At 40.4% G+C, this 14549-nt stretch overlaps 2 protein-coding genes across 2 annotated transcripts; one reads left to right on the top strand and one right to left on the bottom strand.

Moving 5' to 3' along the window:
* Nucleotides 1-631: 631 nt before the first annotated feature.
* CUNH1orf232 (chromosome unknown C1orf232 homolog) lies at nucleotides 632-10350 on the bottom strand. The gene is made up of 4 exons (XM_029285944.1): nucleotides 10294-10350; nucleotides 4772-4858; nucleotides 3258-3355; nucleotides 632-929 (listed from the first exon to the last, which is right to left on the bottom strand). Exons 1-4 carry the CDS (start codon nucleotides 10348-10350, stop codon nucleotides 632-634), a joined length of 540 nt encoding a protein of 179 aa, XP_029141777.1.
* An 859-nt stretch (nucleotides 10351-11209) lies between these two features.
* Nucleotides 11210-13850, top strand: ZNF593 (zinc finger protein 593). The gene is made up of 3 exons (XM_015825048.1): nucleotides 11210-11459; nucleotides 12650-12712; nucleotides 13333-13850. The coding sequence occupies exons 1-3, from the start codon at nucleotides 11263-11265 to the stop codon at nucleotides 13463-13465; spliced, it is 393 nt and encodes a 130-aa protein (XP_015680534.1). The 5' UTR covers nucleotides 11210-11262; the 3' UTR covers nucleotides 13466-13850.
* Nucleotides 13851-14549: the final 699 nt, after the last annotated feature.

The following is a 14549-nucleotide window of genomic DNA, read 5'->3' on the forward strand; positions in this document are numbered from 1 at the left end:
GAACAGATTTAACTACTTTGGTTCACCAACATCTGCATCATACTTTTCTTTCTGCGAGGAGTTTGGAATTTCCATGCACGGAGCTCTCCCATTTTATCATCATAAGTCTGTGAGATCTCTTGCACAGGTCTCATCGTGGCTGAGCTGCATCCAGGTGTTCCCCATCCAAGTCTATCATTTGCAGCACGTTATCACAGAATCAGCTTGTAGGCAGCTATAGATTAGACTCTTGGATTAATCGTTCTGCGACCTCTGTTTTCTTAGAAAGTCATTGTTGATGCCATCAAAATAAGTGAATGTGGAAAGAAAGAAAGAAGGAGATGTTCATTTTTTGATAGGCAACAGTCTCTGGCAAGGGAGATTTTTGTACAGTAAGTGTCCATCAGCATTACAATTATTCTAAGAACTGTCTTATAAGGGGGAAAAGGAGAGAAATGGAATGAAGGCATTGGAGACACGCACTTTGGGAAGGGTTCATAAAGTTAACATCCTTAACAACACCCATACCTGGAACTGCATATTTCACATTAAGCCCAGCACTTTTTTCAGAAAGCTGTTGGAAAATAATAAAATATATTGTTATTACTGAGAAAGGGTCACTCACTCAAAGTCCTCCGTTTCTGTGTCTGTCCTAGTTACTTTTGGGAATATTCTTGTTCTTCAGCTCAGCCAGTTTGTTGGTTAGGAAGCTCCACTTGAAGGCCACCCCTTCAGCTTCTCGGAGATCATTGTCATGGCCAAGGTCACTGACTTCCTCAGCTGGCATCACCCCAGACCCCCCACTGCCCTCAACCATTTCCTCCCTGGGGTCCACCTTGGCAGTCATTTTTTCCAGAGCTGAAGTTTGCTGCCACTTAGTAGCAAAAACATCCCAAAGGCCAGCGGTCTTCTTCTCAGGTGATTCTTCTGCTGGTTTTACAGCTAGAGGACTGAAAGGAGAAAAGAATTTAGGAAAGGAGAGGCAATAAAACTACACTGCATAGTGTGTTAATATAAGTCCCCCAAATTCTAAGAATAAAATCAGAAACACAGGAAGCTGCTTTAGGCCAAGCCAGATCTTCAATTTGCTCTTAGTGGAAATAGAGGTAAAGGTGAAGGTCTCCCTGTCAGTGGTGTCCACTTCCAGGGCACAGTGCTGATCGAGTAGAAGTGGCTCACCAGAATTTCAGACATAGGTCATTCCCAGCCCTGCCTAAGAGTAATGGAAATTGAAATAGATGTTTCTCATGTAAAATATATTCTCTGATCTTCCCTAAAACAATATTGTGGTAGTTGATTTAGTTTCATAGCAGATGCTTATCTAAAGTATCATAGATGGAATATACAGTAAAAAATACCTATTGAGTTAAGTGGGAAACTGTCTGGAAACAATCTGCAAACAAATTAACTCAGACAACATGATGTTTATTAAGCACTAATTAAATGTAATAATAGAAAATTAATATTTTTTTTGTAAAAAAGAAAAAAGAATGTAAGGCCAATAAAGTACTATCTGGACCATATCTTGAGTTTGGCATGTTTGGGAACCTAGCCGTGAATATCGTTATAGTACGATGTGCAAAGGAAGTAGTAGATCTCTCTCCTTTCTTATGTTGTTGTCACTTGTGAGTTTTGAATGCCAACTTAGTAATTTCTCCAAAAAGCACTTTTCCCAGTTAGATCTTCACTGTTATATCTGATATTGCTTTGCTTTCATAGATTTAATAACTGTAGTTTTTACCATTTTAATCTTGTTTGAGCTTTTTAAATGATGAATGGAGGGTAATGGATACCATAAAAATAAAGAGCATATTTTTTAGAGTTTTTGTATAGCTTGAAGGTTCAGTTTAAACACCCATTGGAGTTGAGCAACTATAATAAATATGAATGAATGAATGATGACTCTTGGAGGCTGAAGAGTCCATTCAGCTGTTGTGTGTTACATTTTATCTGCCCACTGGAGGGAAGAAAGGCAAAAGGAACAGCTGACTGATTCTAGCTAGGGCTAGAGTCATAAAAGTCCATGAGTCACAAAAGAGCCAAAGTTGCCTACCCCTGGGCTAAGCAAAGAGAGAGAACAAGGAATGTTTGTGATTAGTTTGCAGGGACCCTGTTCTGATGGGCACCTGAATAGCAAAACCCATATAGAATAATAGGTTGGAATGGACCTTGGAGGTCTTCTAGTCCACCCCCCTCCTTAAGCAGGAGATCCTATACCATTCCGGACAAATGGCTGTCCAGTCTCTTCCTCAAAACTTCCAGTGATGGAGCACCCACAGCTTCCAGAGGTAAGCTGTTCCACTTTCTCCTTAATTCTAGGTTGAGTCTCTCTTTAATGGTCTTCTACCTGTTACTTCTTGGCTTGCCTTCAAGTGCTTTGGAGAATAAGTTGACTCCCTCTTCTTTGTGACAGCCCCTTAAATACTGCTATCATATCACCCATCGTCCTTCTCTTTGTTAGACTAGACATACCTAATTCCCTTAATCATTTATTGTACAGTTTAGCCTCCAGACTCCTTACTATTTTTGTTCCTCTTCTCTGCACTTTTTCAACATCATAGTGACCAGAACTGAATGCAATATTCCAAGGGTGGTCTCATATTTGTATGTAATTGCAAAAGGATGCAAACCATCAACCACAGTGCGACAAAAACCAAGCCAACACTCCTTAATATCAATCTGGTTTTACAAAGGTGGGCATGACTAGAAAACAAAACACTAAAACTTATTTCTGGACAAATATAAGGAAGTTGAAGGCCCAGTGCATTTCCTTCCTGATTCTTTGGGCAACAATGGCTTCCTCTGCCAATTGTAGCCAAGAACAGCTCATATCAGAAAAACATAAGGAAATGAAACCTTCAGGGTAGTTGTGGTTTTGAATGAAGTGCCAAGAATGTGAATTGATTGATGGCTGATATTTTTATTTTGGGGGGCACTTTTAGTTTGGAGGGAGAAGTTCTCCATAAGTGCCTGTTTGACCATAAAAATGAACAGGCATTCTGGGTAAAGGGATGATTCTGTGTACATGCTGTTTCTCTAAGACAGTGTTTCCCAACCTTGACAATTTTAGGATATATGGATTTCAACTCCCCTATATTTGTCCGGTTGGCTGGGGAATTCTGGGAGTTGAAGTCCACATATCTTAAAGTTCTCAAGGTTGAGAAACACTGCAAAGTGGATAAAAAATGATGGTCATTCTTATGAAGGGGTATATCTGCCCTATTCAAGCAATTTGAGAACTGTAATTAGTTAGGGGAAAAAGGAAAGGTATCTCTTACTGGTCTGCAGATGGTTCAGGAGCCAGCAACTGATCTTCATCCTCCCGACTGAACAAAGAGGACATGGTCCTCCAGCCTTTGGCTCCAGCTCCTTGGACCTACATGCCAAAATCAAAGAAGAGACAATTGGGTTGTGGGTAGACATCATGGTAAGGGGCTTCCTCAGACAAACTTCAGAGCCCTTTCATCAATGACATTTCCTTTCAAATCAAGCATATTTATGATTGGGATTTTTTGGGGGGGCTCTGTAATGGATAGTGTACTGGAACTCTTCAACCCAACTGCTCAGAAAGAATCTATGGAGATTCTCAGTCATCCAGATCATGGTTGTTCCAAAAGATGCTTTTTCAAAAGGCAACTAGACTTTCTTCTTTTTTTTCTTGAAGACGTCAGAACTGAAGAAACTTCTTGGAATTGAAGTGAAATGTCTTCAAGGAAAAAACAAGAAAATCCACTTGTCTTTTGAAAAGAGATGACTCTTTTTCTTTGGGCTGAGTAAAAATCTCTGAGATGATGGGTAGTTTCTAAATCAGGTGACCTCTTTGGGCCACAAGTGGTTTCTCCATCCCTCCTTTTTTGGCCTCAAAGTCCACCAAAATGCTCATCTTCTGAAAACAAGATTGAAAAAAAGTCTTCTCCAGTGATATGGAACTCAGTAGAAGACATTGGACTTCTGTAGTGATTTTTGCCTTTTTGTGTTATGCATTCCAAATAGTTTCATTATTAGTGCTTCCGTTGGGTTAATTAAATAGTGAACTATTTTTGCAATTCAAGATATCCTCAACAAGTTTCTCCAGCACCACAATTCAAAGGCATCCGCTTTATTTCATTCAGCTTTCCGATGGTGTAGCTTTTACAACATCTGTTACAACTGAGAAGTCCATGGTTTATACCCAGCGTCGTAATCATTGTGATGTCTCTGCCCTTTAACAGTTTGAATAGATTTACAATACTCTTTCTTTCAAGTAGGAGACCTCCCTTTATTTTATGGCATCGGTTCTGAAATGTCCTTTATGTCAATATAAATCTGCACCGGAGACAAATTCCTTGTATGTAGAGCCACACTTGGCCAAATAAAATATTCAATTCCATTCAATAAATTACATGTCACTTGGAAGAAAACTACATTTTCACTTAATTTTTCCTCACTATGTCTCACTTCCTTCTAATGTGCTCAGCGTCAAATGCATATTTTTATACCAGAGGATAAGTATCTCCTATTGGCCCAACTAGCAACTTTTCATTGACAATTTAAATATTTCTGGACAATCTTTTTGAAAAGTGTGCCGATTTTGGAAATATATCGATGCATTGTTTTTATTGATAATCCTAGAGTTCACAGATTCCCTTCCCTTCAAATTCCCCTCCCCTCAAAGGCTGAGTCAGCCATTTTATTCTCACAGGATGATACCTTTAGTGACAAATTGCACAGGCATTTTTGTCTACTATGCAATAGCAACTTCAGAAATCTAAAAGGAGGTTTGGCTCTGTATGAGGACAGTGACTTTTCTTACCCGCCGAGCCAACTGAGAAACGGAGTTCAATCCCTCCTCCGACAGCAGTATGGAGTCTGTAGTTTCCACCAGTTGAGGATTCTCACTCTGAAATAAGAGATCATCTTTTGGGAATTGTTAGTGCAACTTCCTGACAGTTAGAACAATTAACCAGTGGAACAACCTGCCTCCAGAAGCGGTGAATGCTCCAACACTGGAAGTTTTTAAGAAGAGACTGGACAGCCATTTGTCCGAAGTGGTGTAGGGTTTCCTGCCTGAGCAGGACTAGCAGGGTTGGACTAGATGACCTCCAAGGTCTCGTCCAACTTTATTATTATTATTATTATTATTATTATTATTATTATTATTATTATTATTATTATTACTACTACTACTACTACTACTACTACTACTACTACTACTATTATTATTATTATTATTATTATTATTATTATTATTATTATTATTATTATTATTATTATTATTATTATTATTATTATTATTATTATGTAGGCAACAGTGGCCTTTTGCTTCTACCAGAAACTGTGGCACCATTCCATAGAGAGAGCAGAATAAAGATAGCTGAGCTGCCTTACTCTATTTTGAAATGAAATGTTGCACATCGTCTTTCAACATTCTCCCCTCTCCCATCCCAAAGATTATTTAATAATAATAATAATAATAATTGATATTACGGTCACAGACCAACATTGCAAATAAGAAACATAAAAATAAAGTAAAAGCGAAGACAATATATTATAATTAGTGGTGGATTGTCAGTGGCCAGTCAGAGTCTGCCTCATTTTGCAGACAGTATAACAACATTCTACATTCAAGGAGACTACATTGGACTGATCTGATAATAGCAATTGAACATAAAACAGATTTGGTGCACATAAAAAAGATTGGTGATGATTTAATGATTTGCAAAGGTGATCCCAGTATTGTCATTGGGCAGAATGGAGCAACTTCATTCCAGATTGGGATGGGTATCAAATTTCCTAAAGTTATGAAGTTTCCAATGCTTTTTTACCTAAGGGGGTGGGGAGCGTGTTGTTTCTTTTCCTGCATCACTGGGAAATTAGTTCAGGCTTAGACAGGTGGGTAGATGGTCAAAAAATCTGATTCAATCAATCAACAGAGATTTTTTTAAATCAAGGGACATAACCGCATTTTCAACTAGGGTTGGGGGAACTTTTGGTTTTAGTATAATGCAGGGGTCCCCAACCCCCAGTCCGTGGACCAGTACTGGGCCACGGCATGCCAGCAACCGGTCCACACAAACAAGCAAAGCCCCATCCGGGGAATGCAGGCAGCACACAAAACCACACACCCTCCGGTCCGCGGAAAAACCTCTCTCCACGGAACTGATCCCTGGTGACCAAAAGGTTGGGGACTCTGGTATAATGCACACACGCTGGCTATTGAGGAAACATTACCCATTTAGAAAAAGCTGCCACACTGAGGTAGTTCTCTTAGCTTAGTGGCCATTCAAATTTGCCACAAACAATCCCAAAAGATATTTATAACCCAGTTCCAGAGTTCTGAGGGCATCACCCCCCCCCCCACACTGATGGTCACATGACCACATTGCAGGCACTAGACATTCAGCTCACCATTATGGCCAGTTGCAGCAATCCATGGTTACATGACGTGATTTACATTTTTTTTTTTTGCTGGAAATCAGACATTTTGGCCAGTTTCTGCCAAAAGAATGCCCATTAATACCTCCACATTTGCTTAATGACTGCCACAAAAAAGATATAAAATCAGGTCAGTCACATGGGTGCCTCACGTTACAACTCTCGTGATGGAAATTCTGGGCTCCATTACAGTTGTAAGCCAAGGACTATCTGTAGTCAGAAATAACCACTTGATCAGAGGTCAGATTAGTTATTTGTTCTTTGCCACCTCTTTTAGTATCCTGTCTCAGGATGCTCCCTATCATCTCAGCTTATCATTGCGGGGTTTTTTCCTGATCAAACAGAAAAAAGTCTTGTTTTGAAAGAATCAGTGGGGTAATAGCCTCCCATTGTTGTTCTCTTTCAAGATGAGACCTATTATATGTGTGGTCCACCTCAAAGCATTTTTGAAGGTAAAGATGATGTTAGAAGCAATATCATTTTACAGCGTGCCTTCTGCCCCTTATTTATTTTTTTTAAAAAAATGCAAGAATTAGAATGATAGTAGATCATCGATAGTCACATATATCCCACTGTCTGTTTCTATTCTGGGCTAAAGACTTGTTTCCCATAAAAAATAGAAAGTAGAAGATATCTGGGATCTTCCCCACCACATTCAAGTTGTGTGACCTTTACCTCCCCACCCCCCTGAATTTTTGTCAATGGCTTTGCCGGCTGAAAAATATTAGGAATGAAGATCCCTCCATATGGAATGGGTGGGAAAGCTAATGAAGCCTATGTTGAATGGGCCAAGGAAAAAGAAGAGGTGTGATCATCATGGATTGCTCTACCTCATCTTGAAGCTCCTCTTCTTGAGGTTCTCCACCAAGGGCTTGCAGTACTTTTGTCTTGTAGACTCTCCAGAATCCCTGAGACATTATTGCAACGGCCAGTTCAGCTTTTGTGGTCTCGGTTTCTTCAGATGCAAGAGAAACTTTAAGCTTTACCGTTCTTTCTTCAGTTTCTGCATTGAGCGCTAAGCCGGTTAAGTTCCATTGGCCATTGTGCCACAGCACTCAGCTGCTTTGGAGGCTCTGCGGGATATTAGTAGCTCCGCTAGAAGCTAGTGTGTCCTGCTACTTCACACCTGTTTCTAGCTGCCTCCTCCTTAGATCTGGTGTCTTCATTAACAATTCAGAAGCATACAGCATTCATCTCAAAAAAACAAAGTAGAATCAGACACATGGCTGAGCCAGAATAATAATGGATGACAGCTCTTGGAAACAACTGGCATCCCACCCCCAGATAAGTTGTGCAAAAAAAATAAATATGCTTGTCTTCTTCATCTCACACATGGAAAACTAATGCTTCTTGATGACCCCTGTCCATTAAACTTTTCTTTATGGGCAAACCCCCTTTTTTGTGTAGAAAGCCCCCTCGTCTTCAGAATGTACCACTTGGCTTCAGAAGTTCCCTAATCCCAAGCAGACTGTTTCTCCCACTTTGGAATCACAAGGAAATGGTAAAGGAAAGCATTCCTAAGTTGCTGCATTACACCCCATTGTCTGCACCCTGTAACTGATCTCCTGCAAGAACGGGCTTTGGAATGTAGGAGCTAGGCAGCAGGCTTAAAATAGCTGCTGACAGATAAATTATTTTGTAGAGCCGATAGCTTGCAGACTGGCGTCTTCTCCTTCCTGGATTTAGTTTCTGCTTTAGGCAGAATGCCAATCTCTCCCCCCCCCCACTCTGCCAAATGTCCAAACGGTGTCTTAAAACCTGCAAGGAAGTTGGTTTTCCAGATTATGGTTTAACTGTTGAAGAGAAGGCAAGGTGTTCTCTTTCCATCACCCAACTTGTTTCAGCTGGGGCCCTTCTCCCCTTGACAGATGCCTGTCCATTGCCTTTAAATGTGGGTAAATGTCTTTATTATTTCTCAGCCTGGTGCAGCAACACGATAACAAATTGTTAATGAAGTGGCTACTCTTTTGTCTTGTGCTAGCAACCATATGCTAATGCCACAGACTCATTTGTGCTATGCTTCATATAGCCAATCTATATCAAACACAGGTTCCTCACGAAGCTGAATCCTACTGGGAAGTGTGTTCAGATCCAAGAGTTGTAAAGCGAATTTTGTCCAAACTTAAACTTGGGATCCATTTATCTACTCACGTCCTTTATTCACCCAACATTTAATGAGGGTGACTGTGGCTCAGAGGTCACCGGGAATGCTGGAAATCATGGCATTGAGAAATTTTGATGCTTCTTTGGAGATGGGAGGGGAGCATAGAAAACAATTTTCTAATGAACTGATTTGTGAGAAGGGAACGACTCCTTCTAAAACTATCCTCTCTCCCAAACTCCCTCAAAACCTGAGCCCTGCCTCTTCATTATATACCGCTACATGTATCTCAACCACTGGAGATTATGTGTGCGCACATGAGCACATGTGGGTGCTGTATCCCAGCTTCAGAAATCTGTCCCCTTCTGCCATAGGGATAAATACTCGGGGTAGTTAACCCATGGCAAGCTATTGACCTGATAGAAAAGTAGAGCATAAACGGACACTAAACTTGAGTGTTCGTGCAAATCTATTAATAACAAATAATTTGAAGTTCACTCACCTAAAGAGCATGTGGTGTCAAAATTTCACATCTTGAGTGATGCATTATACCCCATTGATTGCAACCTGTAATGGATCTAATTATATTATTTATAATATTTGGATTATCTCAATACCTAAGATTTATGGGTTGCTAAGAAGGAAAATCATGTATTTTTCCATACAATTTGTTTTTATCCCTTTGTATGTCATGGAGACAATGGCGTATTTTATTTTATTTTTTGTTATCACTTTAATGAATGGGGAAATGAATGGGGTCCTAATACAGATTTGAATCAAGAAAGTCCAAGGCCATTAGGCCTTAATCTCCCAAGAGACGTTTTCATCATTCCATCCAAAAGGGAAATGCTACTCATAATTTTGCAGTTAGATCATCTTTTAGGATTCTGCCATGCTGACTCCTTTCCCAGAGAAGTGTCACCTGTTGTAACATAAAGCAGTGTTCGTATTATAGAACAGGAAACAGAATAGTGTGATCCACTTGAAAGCAAGAGAAACCTAGATCAATACAATGTAATGACCTCCAAGTGAAACCTGATCAGGCCAGAGGGGTTATTATCTTTTGCTTATAAAATATCTTGATGAGGAATCCTGAGGATGTTTATTTCCTTCACAGAGGATTAGCTGGACATTAGGAAAGCACATACACACAAACCACAACAGTGCCTTAGGTCAAAGGGTCACTTTTTGTGACTAAACATTAAGCAATGGTGAACTACAACACAACCTCTTAATGGGATAGAATTACATTCTAATTATGTTCATCTTAAAGGTTTAAAGTGGAATTCCACAGAAGGATAAAGAGCTGGAAAGTCACTGGTTTTTCTTTTCTAAGGATGGTAGAATCAGACCTACAAATCAGATCAAGAAATAGAGACTGAAACTAATAAGTTTTATTTTTTTTAAAAAAAAAAACCCTCTGCATTACATTATATATAATACATAGTTGCTAACAATAGAAGTGTTACAACAAGAAACATGAAGTTTAACAAACAGCAACAGAGCAGAACTAAAAAATTCTACCTAGTATCAGTTTAACAACAATCTTTTTGTCAAAACAAATAACAAAACGTGAAAAGAATATAAATGTAATAAATGCACTAAACAACCAGAAATGCATGCAGACATATCTATTGATAGAGGAATTAGAAATATGTCTTTTCATGTGGAATGGAGGTAAGTAGTTTTTGGTGGTGGTTCTCTAGACACAACATTAATATTCTTTCTTGCCTTCCTCTATTAAAAACAGTGGAGCTTTGGGGGGATAATCTAGTAGTCACTAGATTCTAGTGGATTACTGCCCTGAGCAAGACATTGGTGTAGATGACCTCTAAGATATCTTCCACATCATGCATTCTGAATCTCTAAAAAACTGATTATAAGTGGACTTCAAATGGTTTTATGTGGAAATTGGAAATACTTGTGCTACGGAAATACTCTTAGCGTTGGGAGAACACGGTCATATTAAGATATCCTGGAAAAAGGCAGCGCAAAGCTAGTTCCAAAGGCAGCGCAAAGCTAGTTCCATGATTCTGCCAAGGAAACCATATAAATGTAGTCACTTAAGTCAAGATGGCACTTTTGTTTAAGAACACACCAGTATTTCCAATTAACACTATGTTAAATAAATGTAATTGCCAGCAGCTTTGAATGTCGTTCTGTAGCAGAAATACAGTACATGCTCTAAATCCAACAAACGAGTATGCTTTTTAGTCCTTTAATGTTGCCTGTTTATTAATCCACTATAACTGCTTTTCCCTGAATTTGGTTAAATTGCAAGCTTTTGTATCTTTGTAAATGAGGCTTTGAATTGAAATGTGCCATTAATATTTGATGTTAGGATAGCTCACTGTTGTTCAAATTCAGCAACTTTAAGACATGTGCACTTCAACTCCCAAAATACCCCAGCCAGAGTCAACTCTGAGTGTTAAAGTCCACACATCTTAAAATTGCCAAGTTTCGCAAACACTTGGTTAATTTATGTCATTTATTTCTCCAGCTATTACATTCCAGATGAATTGTGGAAACTTGGATATATTTTATATATATTAAATATCTAGAAATATATTCGTAGAAGTTATGCTTTCTTGGTGCTCCCATTGGTCATTTCATTCATAACCACGATGGGCTACAGAACTTCATCTCATCCATACTGAAATTATTTTGAAAACGCCCAGAGGGTGGCGCCGTGAGATGACGTCACGCGCGCCTATGAGAAGCGGAAGTTACGCTTCCTTTCTCTCCCCGGCGAGCGTCGGAATTGGAATATGGCTCCCAAGAGCTCCCGTCGAACGGGTTCGCATAAGACGCATTCCTTGGCCCGCCAGTGGAAAACGAAGCGACGGCGACGAGATCTGGATCAGATCCACCGCGACATGTTGCCCGAGAACGCGACGAAGCTGCTGCGCCAAGAGCTGGATCCCGACCTGCCTGGCAATGCCCAGCATTACTGCCTGCATTGCGCGTGCGTCAAGAGAGAAAGGCGGTGGGGGGGGAAACGGGTTGGTCCCCGTGGAATACCCCTTGCATATAGAGATAAGAATTAGAACCGACCAACTTCCTCGGTTGTGGGATAGAAAACTTTATGTCCCTTTAGACCAGTGTTTCTCAGTCTTGACAATGGTAAGGTGTGGACTTCAACTTCTAAAGTTCCCCAGCTAGCATGTTTTTTGGGGGAGGAATTCTGGAAGTTGAAATCCTCGGCTTAAAGTAGCCAATTTTGAAAAATGCTACTTTAGACATAAATGAGAGTTGCCTATCAAAATGTAAGATTTTAGCTGCAGAACGTAGGTTGGAAAAGTGAAGAATCTGCTTTTTTTTCTCTTTCAAAGAAAGAGCTGAAGAAGTCCTTATTTTGTGGAGTTAAAAATTAAACTAATTAGGATGCAAAAAAAAACCCTTTAGGCAGTTGCTAGGTGATAACAAAAGAGTCAGAGATTTCTGCATTACTTTGTCATCCCATCCAGATTTTTGCAATCCAAACCTGGAGCCCTAATTGTAGACAAAGGGAGCAAAGATGAAGCTGAGCTCTTATGTTTTCTTTCGGGGTTTTTAGCGGGGAGGGGAGAGAAAAAAATAAGAGAGGTTGTTTCTTAAACTGCAGCCCAAATCTGGTCACTATTTTAAAAAAAATTACTTGATAGTCCTGTAGGCTCATTATTTACATTTTAAGTCATGCACTAAGAAAAACTGGAATGAGGGGTCCTTAGTGGTCTTTGAGCTTGAATATTGGCAGACATTTTATTACCCAAACTAGGTATCATCAGTGCTTTTTTAGTAAAAAAAAAAAAAAGTGCCGGAACTCACACATGTCATACAACCCACCTTGCCTACCCTACAAGGTTCCATCCAAAAAAGGTGCCGGAACTCCGTTCTGGGCGTTCTGTGAGAAAAAAAGCCCTGGGTATCATCATCAGAGCTAATAGGGAGTGGGGTTTGCTCTCATTTTATATTGTAGTGGCTTGTCTTGTCAGTTTTGGTGGGAGTGGTAGAGGGTCTTTGGGTTGTTAATTGTTAGTTTGTTTGGCAGTTCTTTGGTTGGGGTTTACTTCTAAAGACTAGAATCCAGCTTTCCCTGTCCAACAACTAAATCACTAGGCCCAACTGACTTTCCACCAGCTTTCAGTATGCTTGTTTCTTCTTGTCTCTTCTTAGGCGATATTTCATTGACTTAAAAGGTATGAAGGATCATTTCAGATCAAAAGTCCACAAAAAGAGGTAATGTTAATTTTATTTATTTGGGGGGGGGGTACCCTCCTTTTCTTGAACCTGGACTGGTGGTGGCGAGCCTATGGCACAGGTGCCAGAGGTGGCACTCAGAGCCCTCTCTGTGGGCACACGCACCGTCTCCCCAGCCCCACCTCTTCCCACGACCCCCTCCTCACTAGCAGTCCCCCCAGAGGAGAGTCACCCCTGGGCGAGGCCCATGCGAAGCAGCGCAGCCAAGGACATGGTAGCCGGGCAGCAGGGACAAGACTCTGCCCTTGTGCCCCGTCGCGTGCAGATGATGCTGCGGGGCATGGGCGGAGGGCAAGGCCACCATGGCGCTGCTGGGCTGCCTGGGTGAGCTGTGGAGTTGGTGGGTGGCCCAGTGGGCAGGGCGGAGCAGGGATGGGGGTTGGGGTGGGGGTTTGGGGCACTCGGTCTCTAAAAGGTTCGCCATCACTGACCTGGACTATCTCTTCTGAATGTCCTACCTGACACATATATCTACCAACTATATAATCAGAATGTCTTCCAATGCAAAGAAGATGTGATTCCATTAAGGTTTTGTGCCCTTCATCAACTGGAATATCAGCATTTGCAAAACATTTGGATTTGTTTCTGTTTTCTTTAAGACTGAAACAGTTGAGTGAGGAGCCCTACACCCAGGAGGAAGCTGAGAGGGCTGCAGGAATGGGGTCCTACATTCCTCCCAAGAAAATTGAAGTCCACACACAACCTCTGGATGAGATGGATGAATCCAGCTAAGACAAGGGTGTTTTGTCCCCATCTGAAAAATTTGGAGATAGTAAAAGCATCGGTATAATTAGGTGGTTTGGAGTATGCTATCTTTAAAGTTGTACTATTATTTATTGCATTAGGTTTGCAGTATTAATACTGAAATGTATATGCAGATGAGAAAGATCAACCCTCTTAGATGGAAAAAAGACATTTTACCCCTTGTTCAGTATGGATTAGAATTCAGCAGCAGGTCAGAGGCAGGAGCCATGCTGCTCAAATGAACTTGCTTTTGATTCTCTTACAATGGTTTTAAATGTGACTGTGGACTTGAGCTTTTTGTTCTTAATGTTCCACTCTTCCATTGAGCCCACTTAATAAATGAGCTGACAATCTGTTGGCTAATCCTTGCCTATTTTGCTTTGGGGTTTTGATTTGAATGTGTTGAAGGATGTTTTTTATAACTGGTAAGAAGAGGAGCAACTGATGCCATTTTGACTTTTTTTGTTTGTTTGTTTGAACTTTTAAAAATCACATTGATGGCACGGATCAGAATCTCTCATTCAGCCTGCCTAGAAACTGAAAAGTCTCATTTTCTTTCTCTGGTTTAATTTGCATTTGTTGGAAGTAGAGTCCGGTTGTTAGTGGGGAAATCCTCTAAATTGGAGCGTTACAAGTCTGTGCTACTGATGAATCACTGGGGAAGGAAGACACATTTGGTTCAGGGATAGAATATTGGTTCAGAATTATGTTTTAAAACATAATGGTAGAGGTGAACCACCTCTTGATGACTGGGTAGCCATGATTAACACCTGGGAGAAGACAAGAGCCCTGCAGATAGTGCGAACCGAGTGGGCAGATCAGAATTTCATTTCCTTAGTTACCTCCTTAGACATGTAAGCCACTCCTACTAGCAATTACTCTAAGCAAATTAATTCCTCATTTCCCATACTAAGATTAAAACACAGTAAATACGCTTGATTCAAATGATTAAAACGGTGTTTCTCAGTCTTGGGAACTTTAAGATGTATGGACTTCAATTCCCAGAATTCCCCAGCCAGCCATGAAACATGTTCTCTTGCAATCTCCCTTTGTTAACTCACTGCTCACTCCA

Source organism: Protobothrops mucrosquamatus, unplaced genomic scaffold (genome assembly GCF_001527695.2).
Source record: "Protobothrops mucrosquamatus isolate PMUCROS unplaced genomic scaffold, P.Mucros_1.0 scaffold_197, whole genome shotgun sequence".
Classification (NCBI taxonomy): domain Eukaryota; kingdom Metazoa; phylum Chordata; class Lepidosauria; order Squamata; family Viperidae; genus Protobothrops; species Protobothrops mucrosquamatus.

Excerpts from the sequence above, each read along its gene's own strand:
- CUNH1orf232 (XM_029285944.1), bottom strand. The coding sequence starts at position 10,350 with ATGCATGATGTGGAAGATATCTTAGAGGTCATCTACACCAATGTCTTG. Across the intron at positions 4,859-10,293 it reads CCAATGTCTTGCTCAGGGCA|AGTGAGAATCCTCAACTGGT; the intron begins GTAATCCACTAG and ends CTCTTATTTCAG. Across the intron at positions 930-3,257 it reads CCTGAACCATCTGCAGACCA|TCCTCTAGCTGTAAAACCAG; the intron begins GTAAGAGATACC and ends TTCTCCTTTCAG.
- ZNF593 (XM_015825048.1), top strand. The coding sequence starts at position 11,263 with ATGGCTCCCAAGAGCTCCCGTCGAACGGGTTCGCATAAGACGCATTCC. Across the intron at positions 11,460-12,649 it reads CATTACTGCCTGCATTGCGC|GCGATATTTCATTGACTTAA; the intron begins GTGCGTCAAGAG and ends GTCTCTTCTTAG. Across the intron at positions 12,713-13,332 it reads TCAAAAGTCCACAAAAAGAG|ACTGAAACAGTTGAGTGAGG; the intron begins GTAATGTTAATT and ends GTTTTCTTTAAG.